Source organism: Coffea arabica, chromosome 5c (genome assembly GCF_036785885.1).
Source record: "Coffea arabica cultivar ET-39 chromosome 5c, Coffea Arabica ET-39 HiFi, whole genome shotgun sequence".
NCBI classification, from domain to species: Eukaryota; Viridiplantae; Streptophyta; class Magnoliopsida; order Gentianales; family Rubiaceae; genus Coffea; species Coffea arabica.
In genome coordinates, this window is record NC_092319.1 from 35,659,146 (window position 1) to 35,679,416 (window position 20,271).

General features: G+C 36.7%; 2 protein-coding genes, 1 long non-coding RNA gene and 1 other non-coding gene across 13 annotated transcripts; 3 read left to right on the forward strand and 1 right to left on the reverse strand.

Moving 5' to 3' along the window:
• Positions 1-1,042: 1,042 nt before the first annotated feature.
• Positions 1,043-1,791, reverse strand: LOC113689328 (3'-N-debenzoyl-2'-deoxytaxol N-benzoyltransferase-like). Its single transcript, XM_072050004.1, has 2 exons — positions 1,652-1,791; positions 1,043-1,556 (listed from the first exon to the last, which is right to left on the reverse strand). The coding sequence occupies exons 1-2, from the start codon at positions 1,789-1,791 to the stop codon at positions 1,043-1,045; spliced, it is 654 nt and encodes a 217-aa protein (XP_071906105.1).
• Positions 1,792-2,705: 914 nt separating this feature from the next.
• LOC113687292 (uncharacterized) lies at positions 2,706-9,355 on the forward strand. Of its 2 annotated transcripts, XM_072050828.1 has the most exons (5): positions 3,052-3,120; positions 3,809-3,872; positions 4,180-4,291; positions 6,039-6,146; positions 6,856-9,355. In XM_072050828.1, exons 3-5 carry the CDS (start codon positions 4,238-4,240, stop codon positions 9,115-9,117), a joined length of 2,424 nt encoding a protein of 807 aa, XP_071906929.1. In that variant the 5' UTR covers positions 3,052-3,120; positions 3,809-3,872; positions 4,180-4,237; the 3' UTR covers positions 9,118-9,355. The 2 variants fall into 2 exon arrangements, with proteins under 2 accessions (XP_071906928.1, XP_071906929.1); XM_072050827.1 differs by lacking the exon at positions 3,809-3,872 and having other exon boundaries at positions 2,706-3,120.
• Positions 9,356-10,917: 1,562 nt separating this feature from the next.
• LOC140007913 (small nucleolar RNA snoR103) lies at positions 10,918-11,020 on the forward strand. The gene has a single exon (XR_011815358.1). It is a non-coding gene; the product is annotated as a small nucleolar RNA snoR103 (small nucleolar RNA).
• Positions 11,021-12,227: 1,207 nt separating this feature from the next.
• Positions 12,228-19,602, forward strand: LOC140007721 (uncharacterized). Of its 9 annotated transcripts, XR_011815087.1 has the most exons (8): positions 12,228-13,916; positions 14,225-14,669; positions 15,451-15,982; positions 16,138-16,155; positions 16,295-16,312; positions 16,608-16,683; positions 18,153-18,253; positions 18,674-19,602. It is a non-coding gene; the product is annotated as an uncharacterized lncRNA (long non-coding RNA). The 9 variants fall into 9 exon arrangements; XR_011815083.1 differs by lacking the exon at positions 18,674-19,602 and having other exon boundaries at positions 18,153-18,657; XR_011815089.1 differs by lacking the exons at positions 18,153-18,253; positions 18,674-19,602 and adding an exon at positions 17,638-17,972.
• Positions 19,603-20,271: the final 669 nt, after the last annotated feature.

Here is a 20,271-nt window from a genome sequence, read left to right on the forward strand (position 1 = left end):
TGATTTAATGGTACGGTAAAGTAAAGTGATAATAGCTTTTAATCAATTCCGGCTCGAATATACAGGAGTAAGGTCCGTTTAATTGGACGGAAAACATTTTTTCCAAACATTCCACTGTTTGGACGCAATTTAATTTGGGAAAATGATTTCTGATGAAAAATAAGTTACACCGATTCCTTTAGTAAAATCAGACTTCTTTCACAGCCTTCAACGGAAAACCATCGATAAAAGACGATCCCTTCTGCGGCAGCGATAAAAGACGATCTCCAGCGACATCTCATAGGCAAACCAATCCCTTCTTCGGCAAACCATCTCCAGCGACATCTCATCCCCGTTCCTGCAACAGCATCTCCAACAAGGGTGAAGACTCCTTAAGTATTTCCAGAGGTATGATAGTCTCTTATTAGTTTTTTTCCCTCCCTTTTCCTTTGAAAAATTGTCTAGAGTTACTGGTGTAGATTCTTGAAGTTGGATTTGAATGAATTTTTGTGGGTTGCTTTTGTTTTAGTTTGTTCTTACCTGATTAGGGTTACATTTGATTTGATTGATGCCAATGAATTAATTTGGCTGCTGAGTTTTGGGGGTTTTATGATTCTTGGAATCTGATTACTAATTTCTGTGGCTTTTGCCTATTGGGAACTTGAACTTGCAATTCTGACTGTCTTTCTGGTTGTTTGATTGCTTCTCTCAATACTTTACTGACCCAAATCCTGTGTCATCAACACGTTTCTTAATTGGTATGATATCAGGATTTCAGTCCCGTAGCCATACATGCGAGTAGCTTTTACTTGTAAAATTTGCATTATGTTGATCTAATGTCTAATTGCAGAGAGAGTATTTAGCCTGTTGACTTTGATTTTATAACTAGACATACACTAAAAATTGTTCGCCTTCAACTCCCCATTTATTTGCGGGACCAAATGAAAATGTTGAGGCAAAAGGTCATTTGTCCAAAGACCCTTATAAGGTTTGCCAATTTCACCAAGTTGAAACCTCTTCAATTTGACGGGAACATAGACAAAGATAACAAGAAACCCTTCATTCAAAGGAATCCAGGCTCTAAATTCTTCAACTTATTCATGTCTTCTTTGAAACCTGAAACAGCATGTTCTTGCAAACACACAGAAAGTTTACAACCATCCTTTTCCCCTTCATTTGCTGAAGAATAGGGCAAAAAGAAACGGGGCTCAACGCTTCCAAGTAGGTTTCTTGACAGAGGAAAAACTGTAACAGGACCTCCCCAACCAAAGTCCACTGTGGAATGGCCTAAGTGTCTCCAATCAGTAATTCCACTCACCTTTGCTCCTACTGTGGTCCCTTCATGATAATTTAGCTCCTGAAAATCGATAAATGATCGAACATATTCATCAGATACATTGTATTTGCTCTTGTTGATCAATTCTGCTGTTTTATATATCGGTTGATCGACATGGTCTTCAGCCTTGGTCAGAATTCCCCAGTATCCTGCTGGTAGTGATGGCTTGACTAGCTTTCTTATGTTGATTGCATATGCAAACTTCACTTTCTCATCAGAAGGGATCCCAGAAGCCTTAACTCTGTTTCACGAATTAAAGATCAAGTCAAGGGTAGGGACGGAATCAATTTTTGTGAAAATACATTTATATGGTCATGTAATCATGAAAATCTACACTTCATTGCGCGAGTAGTAATTCTGTTGGTCAACTTATAGCTAGGTTCTACAGGTTGTATGAAGTTGCACATACTTTCAGGTTGACAAATCTGATTTGAATTTGGATCCATTGCTCTCTGGACACGTGTCTGTTGCTCCATTAATGTCTTCTTTTTTTGGAAAAAGAGTCAAGGAGTACTTGATCAGGTCTCAAGCAGAAGACAAATGATACAATTTCTCTACCATGTGATGGCAGCAAGCATCGTTTATTGCCATGAATTTATTTGAGAGAGCAAGTTTAGAGATGATGACTACATTAGAGGGATGTTGAGGGGGTGTGAAGGAACTAGGGAGAAGAAGGGAGAGCTATGATGTGAGATAGATTGTTGATGCTTATCTGATTTCTGTTATGTGCTATTGTGTTGTTGTTAAAATCTTGAGTGTTGTCTCTTTTGTTTTACTTTTTGACTTATTTCATCCCTTTGCAGTGCTGCAGGGTGTCTTTTTGTTGATACTTAGCCTGTGCACTGATCTGTTGGTGGTTTATGTCATTTTTCTTTAATATTCTGATATACGTTTCTTTTGGATAATATGACCTGCAGTTTCCATTTGGCTAAAACATTTGGTTGAAATATCTTTATTTATTGAAATTTTAAGCTGCTTTCTGGTAGTTATAGGAGTTCATTAGCACTGAGGTTCTTAGCTTAAAAGAATAACTGTTGAATAATGAATCATTATACGATTCAAATTATGAGCTAATTTATTGTGATTATTTACAAGTTCAATTGATTCGTACTAAAAATGATAATATGATTATAGCGGATAGAAACTAAAAACAACTTGTAATGAGAGGAATGTTTTGAGAATAGGAAATATTGCAACATATCAACAAATACTAAAAAAGGAAGTCAGAAAATATTTTCACTGACAAACCAAATACCAGAAAATTATGAAAAAAAGGAATTTGGAAAATATTTTCACTAAGTAACCAAACACCAGAATATTATGGAGAAGGAAGTGATTTTCCAGGAAAATGACTTCGATATGAAAGATATTTTCAGTCCAACCAAACGGACCCTAAGGCTTTTGGCTTTTCCTTTGCAGAGTTCAATTAGCGCTTGGGTGGAGAGCAGAATGGAGGAGGGCGAGGGTGCTGGGGTTGTAGGTAGCAGCAGTGAGTTCCATGCAGATGAGCATCCTATGGAATTGGAATCACAATTGGAAGAAGAACATGAAGTCGATGATGAAGGAGAAGGCACTACTGCTAACACTATGGCTAATATTGAAGGAGAAGAAGAAGATGATGATGATGAGGATGAAGAGGAAGAAGGGTATAAATTCAGGTTCAGTGATGACATGGATCCTCTGGCTTTTACCAAAGAGGACGCATCTGGGCTCCAGCCTTACGAACAATTCCAGCGCCTGGAGCACGACTATGAAGCTTTGGCTGCCAAAAAGCGCAAGGCCCGTCTCCAAGCCATACCCCAAGGGTACCCTCTCTCTCTCCTTCTGACTATTTGCTAATCAAAAGCAACTTGCACTATTTCTTCAAGTCCTTTGAATGAGTATTGCTAATAATACCAGAGGAAAAAGATAGCTCCTCTATTAGCGCGACCAATTCTTCAAATTTTTACAACGTAGGTCGCTCTTATTTAGTTCCGTCTTCTTGTTATTGTGATTTTGATTGAAAATTCATCGTTTGTTTCCTATCAAGAGCTTCATGCAAATTGTGTTCTGTTTGCTTCAATAAGACATGTTTAATAAATTTTGGAAACAATCAAGTCATCCGGCTGTTGATTTTGCTGAGGTTATAGAAGATTGCTTCTCTTGTTGTTGTTGTTGATGGAACTAAATAAGGGCGACCTACATTGTAAAAATTTGAAAGAATTGGTCGCGCTAATAGAGGAGCTATCTTTTTCCTCTGGTTTTATTGAAGATTTTGCTGAGGTTATAGAAGTTTACACACACTGGCATATATATATATTTGCAGTTTGACTTTGTTGTTTCTGTATCTCGTTTCTTTTGAATGTGCTACCTGGTTACTTCTTAACAGCTTCATTTAGCTGTCTTTGATCAGATGATCTAGCCTTTTTCTTCATTGCTTTATTTTTTGGAATCTTGGCGAGTTTCCAATTTTGAGTGGGTGGTAATGGTGATTTAGCTTTCTTTTGTCTCCAGCTAAAACCTGATATTGCCATGGCATTGCTGGGTCTCTTAGATGGCCTACCTAGGGAGGTAGAGAGTAAGTGTGGCTTTGTTTGAGTCTCCTATGTCAATTTTTGGTATCAGTAAGGTGGCATCTACTCACTGAAAACAATTGAACCATTGTGAAACTGTCTGTTCTCATTGTAATTTTTTGCACATAAAGGAATTAATGTTTTCTTATGTACCTAAAGAAGGAAAGAAAAATGAATTTTTTGGCATGTGATTTAATACTTCCCATTGGAATCCCCTTAAAAGTTTTTTCTTTTTCTCAAGTTTCCAACTTTTTTGCTCAATGCTCTGCTGATATTATGTTCTTTTCGTTTCTTTCATTGGTGGTGTGGCAGGGAAGTACCTGCAGCTAAAAAACCACGGCAACGACAAGAGGATGTTTCTGGTGCAACCATGGAAGAAATAATGGAACTCATGAATTATGGCTCTAGAAGAAGATCCAGGAAGGTATGGTATTCATGCATGTTCACTTTTTTCCACCATAGCTTTGTGCTTTCACCAATTTTTGCTCTTGCACTTGTGGCTAAGTTGGAGGATTTCGAGCTTAACTAGTCTAGACAATTTCAAAATCATGTCTTTTTCTTGTAACATTGTGCTGCATTCATGCATCTGCTTTATTATGAATGCATTGACTAAAAAAAAATAATTTCGCATTGAAAATACAACTTATGATTAACTTTTTGCACTAGCCAAGATGCACTGTGAAACCTAAAGGCTTAGTTTTCATGCTTCAATGTGGTAGGTATGACCTTTCAGTTGATGAAAAGGACGTGTCTTTTCATGTTGTTTCACTCTTGTAATGTGTTCAATAAAGTACAACGCCATATCTATGCAACCATGTTTTGGATTCACCCACGTAATTCTCTTTAATATAGTTCCTTTTTTTCATTTTTTTGGGGAAAAAATTACTCTTGTTGGTTCCTTTTCCAGTTTTCATTTTGAGTAAGATTTTTCTTGACCTTGCAACCTCTTTGGTGACAAAGTGATTGGCAATCCTGTGAAATGACCCCCTCCTTTTTGGCTGTTTCTTTGTTCTTTTGGACTTATATTAAAGAGCTTTTACAAGTATATGATAATTGGAGAACAGCTGTTTTAATAGATTGAGTTCAATTTTACCATAGTTGATAATGCTTCCTTTTTTTTGGGTTTCTTTGATCAGATTGTAGACGAATGGAATCTGAGCCATAGATATTCCTTTAACTGTTGAGTGACTTTTGCCGTGGACCTGTGGACTTGTTTTTTTAATTTTTTGCTCATTTTGCTCACCCGTGGCCCAAACATAATCTAGTCCGATTTTGGTAATGCTTAAGATTTTGAGAAACCAGCAAGAATGCGGCCAAGCAGCTTCCCTACATATGCAGTCTGATATCTGTCACCATTATATCAAAAGCAGCAGGAACAAGGCCAGCAGCTTGGCTCTCATGTTCTCCGTCAAGTATTTTAGTTATAAGCATTGCTGCCATCGTGAAAGGAAACTTCTATTGATAAAGATTTCTTAGAATAGTTAGTACCTTAACGTTTATATTCTGGGTGTTTCAGGGGAGCATATTCTGTTTCTGGTGCCACCTCAAACCATTGGTCTTCATATGCTTCATTTATTTATTTTAACTCATGTCTTGAGTGGACATATGTAAGTCTTTTCATAATGCATATATAGGAATTAATCCATGAAAACCTGGGTAAGAGCACACTAGCTAGTACCAAGTCTTTTGGGACTCACTCTAATTCATTATCAACACCTAAAACAAAAATATCACTGGACCTTGTCTCTACCAAATTGAAAGTCACAACTCAGACTAGTGTAAGTAACTTTTTTATCCATCTTTATTTGAGTAATTTGACAGTGTTTCAAGATGGAGATGGTTGCAAAAACCATTTTAATCTGTAGGAGACCTTTCTAAGAAGCTATCTTTCTCTTGTTTTTCCTGCCAAGCAGCCCAACACCTTAGCGAGATACCCAGCTTGAGGCAAAGACTGAGGAAAAGAAATTTGAGAGCCACATTCACATTCCTGATCTTTTTTTTCTCTGTTCATGACATTTTTTTTTGGCTTTGCGGACAAATAAAATTGGTTGGATTCATATTTAAGTTTTTTAAGGTTTTTTTTGTTGCATTATCTTCTGAAGTTTTATGCTACCCTATTTTTTTTTGGTTTTGGGACATTTTGCAAACTGCTTGTTTTTTACCTTGTGCAGTCCAAGAGAAGAGGTCGACGAAAGGGATCAAGGAATAAAGTCAGTCCTGAAGTGACTCGAAAACTTGGTGATGCTACTCTTCATTATGCCCATGGCCGCTATGGAGAGGTATGGCCTTAGCTTGCCTTATTTGTCATTCTGTAGGGCAATCTTTACTTGATTTACCATTTGGTTTTAACTATATCCATGCAAATTACTGCTATGGAAGGCATGGTGGTGACCATTCCTTAATTGTCTCTCTTTTTGGGTAAATTTCAGTTTGTTTACCATTTGCTTTGACTGGATATCTTGCATTTTGTTATTCATGGGCATCTACAATGATGTTGGCTGAAGAACTATTTCTTCATAAGGAATGCAAAATTACAGATCTATTCACTTTGTTAGCCTGCTTTGCAAAGTGTTGGTCCTCTCCTTTGAGTGAATAAGTTTCTTGCAGTTTGAATGCATTGACTTTGTTCTGGATATATGAGAATTAAGTCTTGTGCTAAGTCAGACCTTTTGTATTGAGGATCTAGTTATAATGGTTATAAAAAATAGCATATTTAGTTTTCTTTTAGGCACAGTGAAGTAACTGTACAAGCTCAGTAAAAGCCGAGTTATTTCTTATGAAGTTTTACTCGCACTTTTTGAGAAATTCAATACGATGGTCACTTTTTGTCTTCACATAGCACTTTATGTTAATTAGAACTGGTCGGAATCTCATTTTGACTTGGGCATTTTCTGGTTGTGTGCTTGGAATCTTTAGAAGGGCAATGTCTATAATGGTTGTTTTTGGTTATCAATTTTCTTGTTCATTGTAGATTTTCTGAGCTTGTAGGCCATAGGGATGTTTTATGAAGTGATTCGTCTTTCTCCCAATCTTCCTGATCCATATCATAGGCTTGGGCTCATCTATAATGAGATGGGTGATAAGAAGAGAGCCTTGGATTTCTACATGATTGCTGCCCATTTAACCCCAAAGGATGCATCTCTGTGGAAGCTTCTTGTGACATGGTCCGTAGAACAAGGTGATACAGGACAAGCCAGGTACTGCCTTTCTAAAGCAATAACAGCAGATCCTGAAGATATCAATTTGCGGTTTCACCGTGCATCTCTTTATGTTGAGTTGGGTGATTATTTGAAAGCTGCTGATTCATATGAGCAAATTTCACAGCTCTGTCCCGACAATGTAAAGGTACTACAGACTGCGGCCCAGCTGTATAAAAAATGTGGCCAATCTGAGCGTGCAGTCACTGTACTGGAAAGCTATCTCAGAAATTGTTGCAAGGAACCTGATTTAAATGTGGTTGATATATTGGCTTCACTACACATGGAAGGCAATGCACATCATAAAGCCCTCGAGCATATTGAGCATGCACAGCAGGTTTACTGCTCTGGGAAAGAGATGCCATTATGTCTACGCACAAAAGCTGGAATATGTCATATTCACCTTGGAAACTTGGTAAAAGCAGAAGCTCTTTTCAATGTTTTGAGACATGAGAATTTACATGATCATCCCCAGTTGATTATTCAGATTGGAGATTCACTAATGAATCACGGGCATTATGAATCTGCAGTAGAATACTATATGATGTTGGTAGGAGATGATGTTAAGAACAATGGTTGCCTGTATCTGAAAATTGCTGAGTGTTGCTGTTGTCTGGGGAAACGATTGCAATCAATTGATTACTTCTACAGAGCTTTAGACAAACTTGAGAATAGTGTTGATGCTCGGCTGGCTTTGTCATCACTTCTTCTTGAAGAAAATAAAGATGATGAAGCCATTTCTGTTCTATGTCCTCCTAAAGAATCAGAATCACTATTTAACTTGAACCTAAATGCAGCAAAACCATGGTGGCTTAATGGGAAGATAAAGTTGAAGCTTTCTCAAATCTATAAAGCTAAAGGATTGTTAGAGGCATTTGTAGATGTTTTTTTTCCTGTGGTTCGCGAGACATTGTTTCTTGAGACTATACAACAAAAGGTCAGGCCAAGGAAGAAGCTATCAAAAAGTGTTCTTTCTGAACGGATAAAAATACTTGATCATGTTAGGACTGATACTGTGTTTCATGGATTTAGACCTGTAGCTTCAGCATCAGATCTGTCTAGAGCGTCCAGAGCAAAAAAGTTACTAAAAAAGAAGGAAGCAAAAAGAGCTGCTGCTTTGGCTGCTGGAATTGAGTGGATAAGTGATGATTCAGAGGATGAATCTCCCCAACAAGCGCCAAGAGAGCTTCCTCTTCCAAACCTTATAAGAGATGCAGAACATCATCATCTCATTATAGAATTATGCAAATCACTAGCATCCTTGAAAAAGTATTGGGAAGCATTGGAAATCATCAATTTAACTCTGAAATTGGCCTCCAATGTTTTGTCTGTTGAAAGGAACGAAGAGCTTAGAACTCTGGGAGCCCAAATAGCATACACTATTGCTGATCCTGCTCACGGCTTTGAATATGCACGCTATATTGTTAATCAACGTCCTTATAGCTTTTCTGCATGGAACTGCTATTACAAAGTAATGTCAAAACTGGACAGTCGATATTCAAAGCATAACAAGTTTTTGCACACCATGCGAACCAAGCACAAAAGTTGTGTACCACTCACTCTCATTTTCGGGCACCAGTTTACCATGATCAGCCAGCATCAAGCAGCTGTTCGGGAATATTTGGAAGCTTACAAGCTGATGCCAGATATTCCCTTGGTCAATCTTTGTGCTGGAACTGCATTGATAAACTTGGCCCTAGGTCACAGACTTCAAAACAAACATCAGTCTGTGGCCCAAGGATTGGCATTTCTTTACAATAATTTACAGCTTTGCAGATATAGTCAGGAAGCACTGTATAATATAGCTCGAGCATATCATCATGTCGGTCTTGTTTCTCTTGCTGCTTTAAACTATGAAAAGGTTCTTACAATGCATGAAAGTGATTGCCCCATGCCAAACCTTCCAAATGAGAAACCAGATGGTCTGGCTTCTCCAAAGTCAGGCTACTGTGATCTTCGTCGGGAAGCAGCTTACAACTTGCATCTGATCTACAAGAAAAGTGGAGCAATTGATCTTGCCAGGCAAATCTTGAAAGATCATTGTGTCATATGACTGAATAAAGTATTCCCTGTAATGCAATTTCTTGTTTATGGAAAAGCCACATTTGATATGTCTTGCTTTGATTAGCAACACAGACATTTAACCTTAGAAATGGTAATTGTCTGTGTTTGCAAAGTATGTCTTTTGTTGTCCAAGTGCAGAGAAACACTGAATTCTTGAATCTTGGCAGGAAAGTAAAACGGTTATAGGTAATTTCAGTTAGTTCTTTGGCTACTTGCAACACAAATAAGCGGCTGAAAATCTAAACCTTGCAATTGCAAACTCCCTTCAGCATCTACTTCTAAAATTTTGAATCTTTTTGATTCAAAAAATTTGGACGGCGAAGATTGCTTTTGATTGAGATGTTCAGGCTGATCAGACAGTGATAAGCTATAGACCTGGAGGTGGAAGCTGAGGTGGCAGCAGACTGATTGGTCCTCATTTTGAACCCTCTTCAATCAATAACAACGATGCCAGTTCTTCTAATCTCCTTTTTTCCAGCCTCATGGCAGCGCCCGCTCCACTCTCCTCGTTCATGTCTAATTGTCATCTGTTTAAAAATTACATATCAGGTCTTGGGTTTTGTGGTTTCTGTCCATGTTTACCTCAATTATCTAGCTGTTCATTGCTTCAAGATTGGATTTTTGGTATGTAAAAGTACTGGTTTTTTCGTTTGTTTTTTCTGGGCTTATCGAGTTTTAGTTAGTATGTTAAATTTTTGATGAATTTATGCCTAGTTCTTAGATAATTTGGTGAACAGATTAGAAAATTTTGGGATTTTTATGGTTTGGTGTGTAAGTGAAGCTGTTTGGTGCTGATTCTGTATTTCGTTTTGTAGATTTTAGTTTAGTTTTGGGTTTAGTGCTAATTTTTTGGTTTTGCATTTTTAAGAAAAAGTTTTGCAGCTGATTATGGAAGTTTGAGTCTTGTTCTTGCTGGTTTTGATTGTTAAATTTTTGAATTTTGAGGTTTGGCGGACTTACTAGTGCAGGAAACATGGTAGCAGTTGTGTTATTGGAAATTAACATGGCCAGTTGTACGTGTGAAAAAATGTATAATCACATAGATATGTGCACAATGTATTTGTGGAAATTTGTTTTCTGCTTAATGTTTGGCAGGATATTTGTTTTTAAGAATGTCATTTTTCATTTTCTGCATTATGTTAGGCAAGGTATTTTTTTCCAAGGATGTTGTTTTGTGCATTATGTTCGGCAAGGAATTTGTTTTCCAAGAAGCATGTGTTTTCGCCTCTGTATCAAGTAAAACAGATAATGTGGTTGGATCATGGAAATCTTGTTCATTTATGTGTATGGAACCTTTCTTTTAGCACAGTTGAAGATGTGTTTATACGTAAATGACAGTTCTAAGGTGATTAAAAATTCTTGATTTTTGCAGCAGCACTGGGATGCAAGCCATTTATGTAGCTTATTGGCTTCTCTTCTTGCTTGAGAATAGTCTTGATTTGAGAAAGATGATATTGATTCCTTGATGAAGCTGATATTAATGTGCTTAGCTGGAGTTTTACGGGCCAAAATTTAATTGTTGAGTTCTCAACTTATTTTTTTCATTCCTCAAAATCAGTGTTTTCTCCTCAGACAATTTGGTTTGGGTACTCGATTCTTTTCTGAAAACATTCTTGGGGTGCTAATTATGGTATGCCCCTCTGTAATTCCTCTGCTTTCTTTGCTGGATAAAACCACACAGCTTTTGTTTCTCAACAGCGTGTATTGCTATTGATATCTCATTGTATGTAGTTACCCTTGCCGAGCCTGTGAGGGAACTGATTAAAATGTTCCTAATTCTTGGTAGTGCATTTAAGATGTGTATCTGCTGTAAATATGGAGATAACATGAGTAGGCTTCAGGTGGGTGTTTAACGAGTATCTTGTAGCCCATAAATTGCCCTACATACATGAAAGCTCCAGTAGATTGTTTTAAGGAGTAAAAAATGATGCTCCTTTTGAGGCCTGGCCTCCTCAAAATTGTGGTTTTCGTTTTCCTTATAATGATGAATATTGAGATCGCCGTGCTGTCTATCTAATCGCCACCTGCCACTCTGTATGCACTTGATTTCGTTACGACTTGGTGGTGAACAGCTGTGATCTCACTTTTTTACTTTTGCATCCAAGGATAGTTTGCAAAGGACTCTGCATGCATTTGAATTATTTTCTATTTTAAAATGGGGCAGTTGCATGGAACTTCTGCACCATTGGTTGAATATATAATGATATGTGATGTTTATTTTTTTCCGGTCGAAATGTTAAACCAACTTAATGCCCTAGTTTTTAGGTTGTAATGGACTTAGCAACCATTTTGTTAATTGCATAATCATGTAATACTCAATACTCAATCGTCACCCTTGTTTGTTAGGTCCATATTCTTACTTGTTCCATTGGGCTATTTTTGCTCTAGCTGATTTTTCCAATCTGTTCTTAATTTTCTATTGTATACTGGAGACACTCTCTTTGGGGTAGGGAACATATTCAATATACCAGGGACCAGCTGCTGCAGTTGGGAGAAGTATTCTTACCACATTGTTCCTTTGTTTTATTCTCAGTAATAAATATTCGGTTGGAGTTTGAAATATTTCAAAGTGTTGACAATGGCGAAATAGGTTTTACATTAAATACATCTTGTGTATTTAAGATGAGTATTGATCATTTGTCCCAGTATCAATCTTGATACTTGTGAAAATTGTATGATACAACTCAGTCACTTTCAGGTGAAGTGGTATACAATTTATGTCGTCTGTTGTACACTTGAATAGGATTGGATTTTTTATTTTAGCTAGATTAGATAGTAACTATTCTGTTCATGGTAGGAAGAAGCATAGTTCAGAAATTTGTTCTTTTATTTATCTGGCAGATTATCTACCAGACTAGCATATCTGTTGTTTACTTGATTGTGATTCACGGTTAAGAATCAAGACTCTTTTCTTTTGCTATTGAACTTCTTCATGTGGACTGTCTTGGACTGTGAAAATGTGTGTAGTTAGCCACCAGAAAAGGATGATTTTTGAAACTTCTGTTAAAGCTTTGAATGTATCTGATTGGGCTGTTTATCTTGGGGGTGGTCAGCATTGCAGAAAACATTCTGAAAGTCAAAAGAGAAGTTGAAGCTGAATTTTTTGGTGAAGATCCAAGCTGGAGTCACGTGGGAATCCTCTTGTCCTGTTATTGCCCTGGTTCTTTTTATAAACTCTTGTAGCTGTATTTTTGTTAGAAGTTCTTGTCATCTCTTAAGCTATCTCTCTTTGGAGCAGAAAGCATTAACAGAAGCCAACGATGCAAAAGTTGAAGATAATACATTGTTTAAAGATGGTCAAGATGAAGAGGCATTGTCTAAGTATGATATTGCTTTACCAGCTGTGTCCAGTATATCCAAATCTGTTGAATTACGGTCAGTATGCCATACAAATCATGCTGCATGTTAAATAAACTGGTAAGCTTTCATCTTGCTGAGTTGATACATGGCAAAATTGTACTTTTTGCATGTATTTCTTGAAAAGTTGCTCTTTAACTTTCTCTATATCTATGAGTTGGAATGCAGTTTTGAATGTTGTAATTGATTAGTATGGGTTGATCTTGGGTATCATTTGGCTGAGTAGTAAAACATAAAGATTGTGTTATAAAAAACTCTCTCTGCGAGAGCATTTGATGGAACTTGAGGCAAATTCTAAAAATAATATTGTAATAAAACATGTACATAGTTCATGTCTGAAACAAAGACTTTTTTTTTTTTTTTTGTTAAAGAGACAAGTGGATATTATTGCAACTGCATTGTTGTGAAAATTGTGAATGTTTAATTTAGTCTTTTTACATGATTATAGGTTTCCTTGAAGTTTCTTGACTGGTGACATTGTTATCTAGATATGGTCACATGAAGGCTGAATTTGAGTTATTATAAAGAAGATATATTGGCTCTGATAGTGATAAACAGCTAATACTCATTTTGTCTACACCTCTTCTTGCCAGATCTAAATAGACCTCGCTTTTATTATTGTTCCAATTACATTGGACAGCTGATAGATTTGAATCTTGACGAGTAGGAAAGTTGGCCATGGCAACGTGCTATGCCTTAATCTGTATGTAATCTCCTTAATGTGTCAATGGTGAACATGGAAGAAAGTCTGTTAGCTATGTCCAAATAAGGTTCCTCGAAGATCTGTTTTCATCAATCTGAGCTGTATCCCTTTCAATTTGATTTGAACTATCAAATTTGGATATCAATTCTCTTCAGCTCATAGGGGCAGACAAGATGTGCTTATCCTTAATCTTTGGAGAAGCGAAGGTACTTATCTTAGTATTTAGAATTTTTCCTAAAACTATAATTTGTTGTCCATTAACAAGATGTACTTATCCTTTATCTTTGGAGAAGAGAAGGTACTTATCTTAGTATTTAGAATTTTTCCTAAAGCTATAATTTGTTGTCCATTAAAGTATTCTTTTCCCATTCTTTTCCCTGTGTTGGAGAGGACCCATACACTTAGCCTCCTCACTAAGCATCTTGGTGGTGGTTGCCGTTACAGCAGCCTCCATTATCTGTTGCTAATACCTGTTGGCTGATTGGCAAATAACTCCTAATGTGATATCATTATTTATATGCATTGTTATACATATGTCATGCATTGGTAAGTTTTTGACTGGATTTTGATGAAGTTCTTTTTGGTGGTTTGTTTTACAGAAAAAAAATATGATGATGGTATTAAAGAATGCACAAAAGCATTGGAGCTAAACCTTAACTACATAAGTGTTTTGCTAAGAAGAGCAGAGGTGTATGAAAAGTTGTAACAATTTGAAGAGACTATAGCAGGTATGTCGGTGTAAGAATTTGAATATTTTACTGTCATTGAGCAGCTGCTGGCAACTTCTAGCACAAACTTGTGCTTATAAGAAGACTAATCTATGATTTGTGGTGGCTTTATTATATGTGTAATGGCTGCAATCTTGCTTGTTCTCTCTCTCTCTCTCTCTCTCTCTCTCTCTGTCTCTCTCTCTTTCTCACACACACAAAAGCACACACACACGCAAAGCCAATGGCATTCATTAATCTTCTCATATAGTCCATATGGCTTTTCACAATTTATTGTTTCCTATGCTGGTGTTCATTACAATATGCAGATATGACAAAGGTTTTGGAAGTTGACCCATCATATGATCAAGCTAGAAGACAGATTGTTCGCTTGAAGCCATTAGCAGATGAAAAACGTCAAAAGATGAAGGAAGAAATGATTGTTGACCATTGGTGGTATGAACTTCTTTGGGTAGTTGCTGTTAAATGATTCTTTTTTGCTCTTCACGTGTAAATATAGGAATGCTTCATTTTTGCAAAAGAAAATGTGTTCTAGGGGAGAAGAGTGGAGGAGGAGGAGAGGATCTGGAATTTTTGCAAAAGTAAAAGGAGCTAGTGTGAGCTGAGGTGGCTAGTGCATTCGGAAGATTCTGGAGGAAGGGGAAGGTTAATGTGAGCAGATAAAGCTTTGCTTCAGGTGCTGCTAAAGAATAGATGCTTGTGGAAGTGGACAAACGATTACTGAGATTAGCAAAAGGATGGTTTAAGGGAAATGTAAGCACTTCCATATATGTGAACTAGAGTGAAGGTATTTCTTATGGTATGTGTTACTGTGCTTGTGCAATTGAGCGTGCTTTTGTCTGCTTTTCCTTCATAACATTTAGTGCCTGAACAAATTGCATTTAGTTAAGCTGAGGTAGTTCAAGAATGAACTACATTTGTTTCTGTCATCATATCCTGTGATGCGTGTTGAAGTGATGGACTCATTTTGTAGTGAAGTATTTGCAAATTATTAATAGCCTGGCAGTGCTTGAAGTTGTAGAGGGCGAATTTGTTCAAGCTGTTCATGGTTTATCTTTGCTGCATTTGGAGATCATGATTAAATGAGAATAGATTCTTGTACTTTCCTGAACCCAAGGTGTAGATTTTGGAAACCATACTATGCTGATAGAACAACTCCAATCCTTTTGTTTATGTTTTTATTGAACTTCTGATCTTGGTTTGTCTGCATATTTTCAACACGCCTTGTGCAGTTGAGTCACTTTTTCTGAGTTCATTGGCAGCCAACATTATTGTTTGTGACTTTATTCTTACATTCTATGGGTTATATCTGCTTCTCCTATTCCTTTTTCCCTATTTGGCACCTCAAGCAAGGAGAGTTCATTTTGTTGAACCCTGGACAATTGCAGCAAAATCTGCTTAACTTTGTCTGCTTTACTTGGATACGGTTGATGGTGAAAGTATTTTAGGGTATCAATTATTTCCAGTTTATATGTGTGTTCAATTGCATATGATGATATCTCTCACGAAGTTGAATTGTTTACCTTTTGATCAGGTAAGCTGAGGGAAATTGGAAATTGCAATTCTGGTCAATTTGGAATGAGCGCTGACAATTTCAAAGCTGTGAAAGATCCAAACACTGGTTCATATTCTATTCCATTTCAGTGCTAATATCTTTTACAAACTTCACATATATTCTTTAGTTTCTGGAGCTATGGATCAAATGGACTGAAATCTTAAAGAGGATGAAGCACGTTTCCTCACAGTGTTGATCTCAGTCGTATGATTATGTTTTTACATATAACTTGAGAAAAAGAAATTGATGTGGTTTTTTGCCATAATATGTTATAAACAGACTTAAAGTTTCACTTTACTGGAAGTTTCTTATAGTTGCTTTAGTACTTTCCATTTCTTCGTGGTGTTGTCCATGGTTTTGATACTGTTTTGGAGGGCATCTGAAGGTGCAGCATAATTTATGCTATCAACGTCTTTGTCATGATCTGTTCGGAGAGTAGCATAGAAATGTAGAACCTTGCACGCAAACAGGGAGAGAGTCCACCTCCTCTTCCCACCCATCCCAAAAAAGGGTAAATTCTGACTAGATATCATATCATAGCCACACTAAAAGTGTGTAAGCTCGGATGAACACTGAAATGGTCTGGTTACTCCGTAATTTTCATGAACTCTGGGGGTGTTTGTTGGTTGCATGATTTTTGGGCGGCTTGGGGACATGTGGGCGCAGACAGCCTCATTGAATCGGGTGCACACTCCTTCCTTTGCCTTCTCTCTCTCTTCCTTGCTCTTAATTTCAATCCTTGCTCTCTTCTAATTACCACTTTCTTTCCTGCTCTTCTAATTACCGGACCAATTTCTCCCCTTCGCTTGCTTACACCTTGCAGCACAACTCAGGAATCAAGGTAAATCTCTCTCTTCTCCTAGTCACCATCCCTCCTTCCTCCTTCCTCCAGACTCCAGCCCACCACCCTTGCCGCCCCTTGCTATGTTTGTTACCAGCTTTTGTTTCGTGAGATTCGGTTGGACTTGGTTTTTGGAGCTTAATCCCCTCTCATTCCTCTTCCTCTTCTTTGCTTACATAAAATTCTCTCTCTCTCTCTCTACTACAATGAAATCGTTTATGCTTTTTTTTCTTGTGGATTTTATTTCAGTAGGTTTCCATAAATCAATTTGTACTTTTTTCTTTTTTGCCAACAGTTAATTCTTGAAAAATTGAAACTTGCGGAAGAAAGGCAAATGGAAGGAAGGGACTCACTTTGGTATCTCTGAACAGGTTTATATCAATCACTTTGCCTTACAATTGTCCAAGGTTAAAGGAATTTAGTTTCTTATATTGCAGTTACGAGTACAATGATATATGATGACGTAGTTATATATGGGGCTGTTGATAAAACCATAAAAGTGGGTAGGGCAAACTGCAGTTTAAGCCAAACAATTTAACTGCTTTCAAACATTGTACTCGCCTCAATTAATATACTTGATGAGTAGCTTCAAATTTTTTTTTTTTGGGGTCAAACGGCTCTAAGTTGCTTCATTTGTATATTGTATAGGTATTGTATAAAGCTTCAGTGGCTGCTTTGCTTTATTAGGGTCTAAAGTTGAAGTGGATGTTGCATCATGAGTTTAATGGTCCAATTAAATTTCTTAATTTAAGATTAAATCGTTGCTGGATGTTTATATCTTCTACACCCAAAGGCTGCAAATATTTAGTTTTCAAAATTTTCAAACATATACTCTGATGTACTATAAAATTTACGATTGTTAGTACCTGATCATTGTTGATGTATGTGAAGAATATTTTCTTGAAGTTTGAGCATAAAAGTTAATCTTGATTTCTTGGGCTTTTGGTCAATAGAGATTGCACTGACGTGGGCTTGAGTTAAATAGGCATCGATTTCTTTCCTCCACCTGTATCCCACGTGCAATTATAAACATCACTTTGAAGGTCTATTTTCGGTTTTCTACTTATGTTCCAGAATTCTCTCCTCTCATTCGCAGCTCTTCTTCTTTCTTTGACTTACCCTTCTTCTCGCCTGCTCTCATATACTTAAAACTCACAGTTCTTTTTTGGTCTTTCAAGTACAAACCAGGCACTTTGCTTCTTAATTCTTTTCATGGACAGATGATTTTCTCATAATTTATTTACATCCCAAGTTAAGTGGTTATTTATTGCAGTGAATTGCCTTTTGTGACAATATTTTTTGGATTCAATCCTTTAATAAATCAGGTGGTTGACTACAAGGTCTCTTTCTGCATGATTAAAATACATACAAATACCAATAAACTCTTGACAATGGAAAGACGTAACTGACGAGAGGTACTGAGGGAGAGGTTGGAAAGAGGAAGCTCTATTGAATATTCCACCCAATTTGTAGATTGTAAGTGCCATGTGGCAGCCCCAGGCTCGAGTTGATTATGTTGGTGTCACTGAACCTCCATGGCCTTCCTCCTTGTGAAGCTAATGCTATTGAATCTTCTCTCTTTTGGTTTTGGTCATTGATTTCAATTTGAACTGTGTTTTTTAGGTAATGTTTTGGTATTTATGCTTTATTTTGTTCAAAATGGAAACTTTGAAATGATCTTTGCTACAACCTAAAATATTTTGGGGTCGGGATTATCCAGGAATTTAACCCTTTTCATATGAGTTCAATTTGAGGGAATTTAACTATACATTCCATGCTTATTGTTCAACTTGCTTTGATGTATACTTCATTTATAATATGGGAGAGCTGCATTACCCAGCTATTCCACTTTGGATTGGGCAAGGATGAATGGACAGTTGATAAAAGCCATTTCTCCACGAGTTATGGAAACATATTGATATGCAGCATTACGGTATCTAGGTACTCCTAAGAACGCTTTTCATGTCCCATATGCAGTTTTGTGCTCTTGATCTCATTTTATTATGGCCCAACCTGCAATTCTATTTTGTTTTAAAATTGAGTCAACATAGTCCAGTTATAGTGTAAATGAGAGCCATTTTGGGGCTGTTTTATTACCATTTCAATGAGATAGTGGAGTTAGTCTTGAGTTGGTAGGAGCTATTGGATATCCTTGCCTTTCAATGTTGGACATTGATTTTGTTTGTTAAGTCCGTTAAAACTTAAAACAGAGCATCAAGCTCTCCTGCTTATAGCAATTCCTTACTTATTTTAGTGCCTCTGTTTTCCATCTTCTACAGCCTTCTATCTTGTTTCTTTGAGGAGACTACCGATGTATTTCTTTCCAAGAAAACTTGCAACTCTAAACTCTCTTTCCTGCAGCAAAAGAAAAAGACAACTTAGATATCTAGAGAAAAGATTATTATTGGGAATTGAGAAGTTTACCACCCTCTGCTGCAATCTCCTCTCTGAGATATCGGTGAATATCTACATTCCTCTCTCATCCCTCTTGAATATGCTGGAATACAGCAAACCATTTAGGTTTTTGATCTATTTCAGTCATTGTATTTTCTCTATGTATTCAGTAGCTTCAGTTACTCAGTTAAATCGGCTTTTGGTAATATTCATTTGATTGTGTATTAGGTCCAGTAAAGAATGCTATTGGTGCAAGGATGATTAAATCGAAATCTTTGTGTCGCTTTCATGTTCTTAGTATCATTAGTAATAATTTTTTGTCCTAATAGACTTTACGAATCCTGTTTTTCTCACTCGATTCAGCCATTAATGTCCTTTTGCACTAATTTTGATAGTTTAGCTTGAGGTAATTTTGTGCATCGCCTTCCTGTTCATTTTAACTTGATTTTGCTTAGTCCTTTAATGAGATAAATATTTCTAGCAACACTGGAGTTAGTCAAGCACGCAAGAAGTTTATGTGAAAAGTAAACTATTGCAACATCTCATTTATTGTTACTTCCTTTTCTTGGATATATTATTTCATGTTACTCTATTGGTTTACTGATTTGAACTTGATATTTAGTTGTAAATCATTTATAGTCCTTCCTTGTGAATCCGCTTTTACTTGATTTCATTTACTAGAACATTAACTTTGCAAGTATGCAGGATTCATAAGAAGAATTTAGCGTCAATTAGGATTATACTCTGGACTTACTCTTAAGGCTTTTCCCTGTTCTCTGAGTTAGTTTAGAACTTTATTTAGTTTCTAAGGCATGTAATTTTACTTCTATAGAGTAACTTGACATTTGTATTTGTTTTAATGCCACGGATACGTGGGAATATCTTAAGTGGTTTTTGGTGTTACTGGCCTGCAACAGTTTGAACTTTTTTTTTTTCGTTTAAATAAATATTAAATTGCTTATCTTAGTTCTTTGATATGTATAGACGAAATTTTAACATTGGATGAGTTTGTGCAAATACTTCTTCATTGAAGCATTGGCTTTTGTTGAGCCTTGTTTAAAAAACAAGGCTATCGCACTACCCAAATCTGTCCAATTGGAAGCTCGAATCGGTCAAGTTCTTGGCAGGAAGTAAATTCCCGTTAACTTCACTAAAGTGTATCTCTAGAATTAACTTCAATGTAACAACAGTTAAGGTTTGCTTATGATATTTTGTGCAGCTATGTACATCGTGATTTCGTATTACTAAGTTTGCTTTCCTTTATACTATTTGTTTATCGCAATGAATTTTCCTGCATGCTTGTTGATTAAGATTCTCTGTTTCTGGTAAACAAATGAACCTCCTTTAGTAGTGCTGGGATACCTGTAAAACTCATATCAGGCTGTTTTCTTTCAGTTATCTAATCTTGTTAAGGCCATCATATTGTCTAGAAGATTGAGATTTCCATCCAAATGTTAGGATGATTTTGGAAGCACACGTGATGTTGGAGGTTATATCAAAAAGCTACAAATTTTTGTTATGTTAGGATGATTTTCGTGATTACATGACCATGTAAATGTATTTTC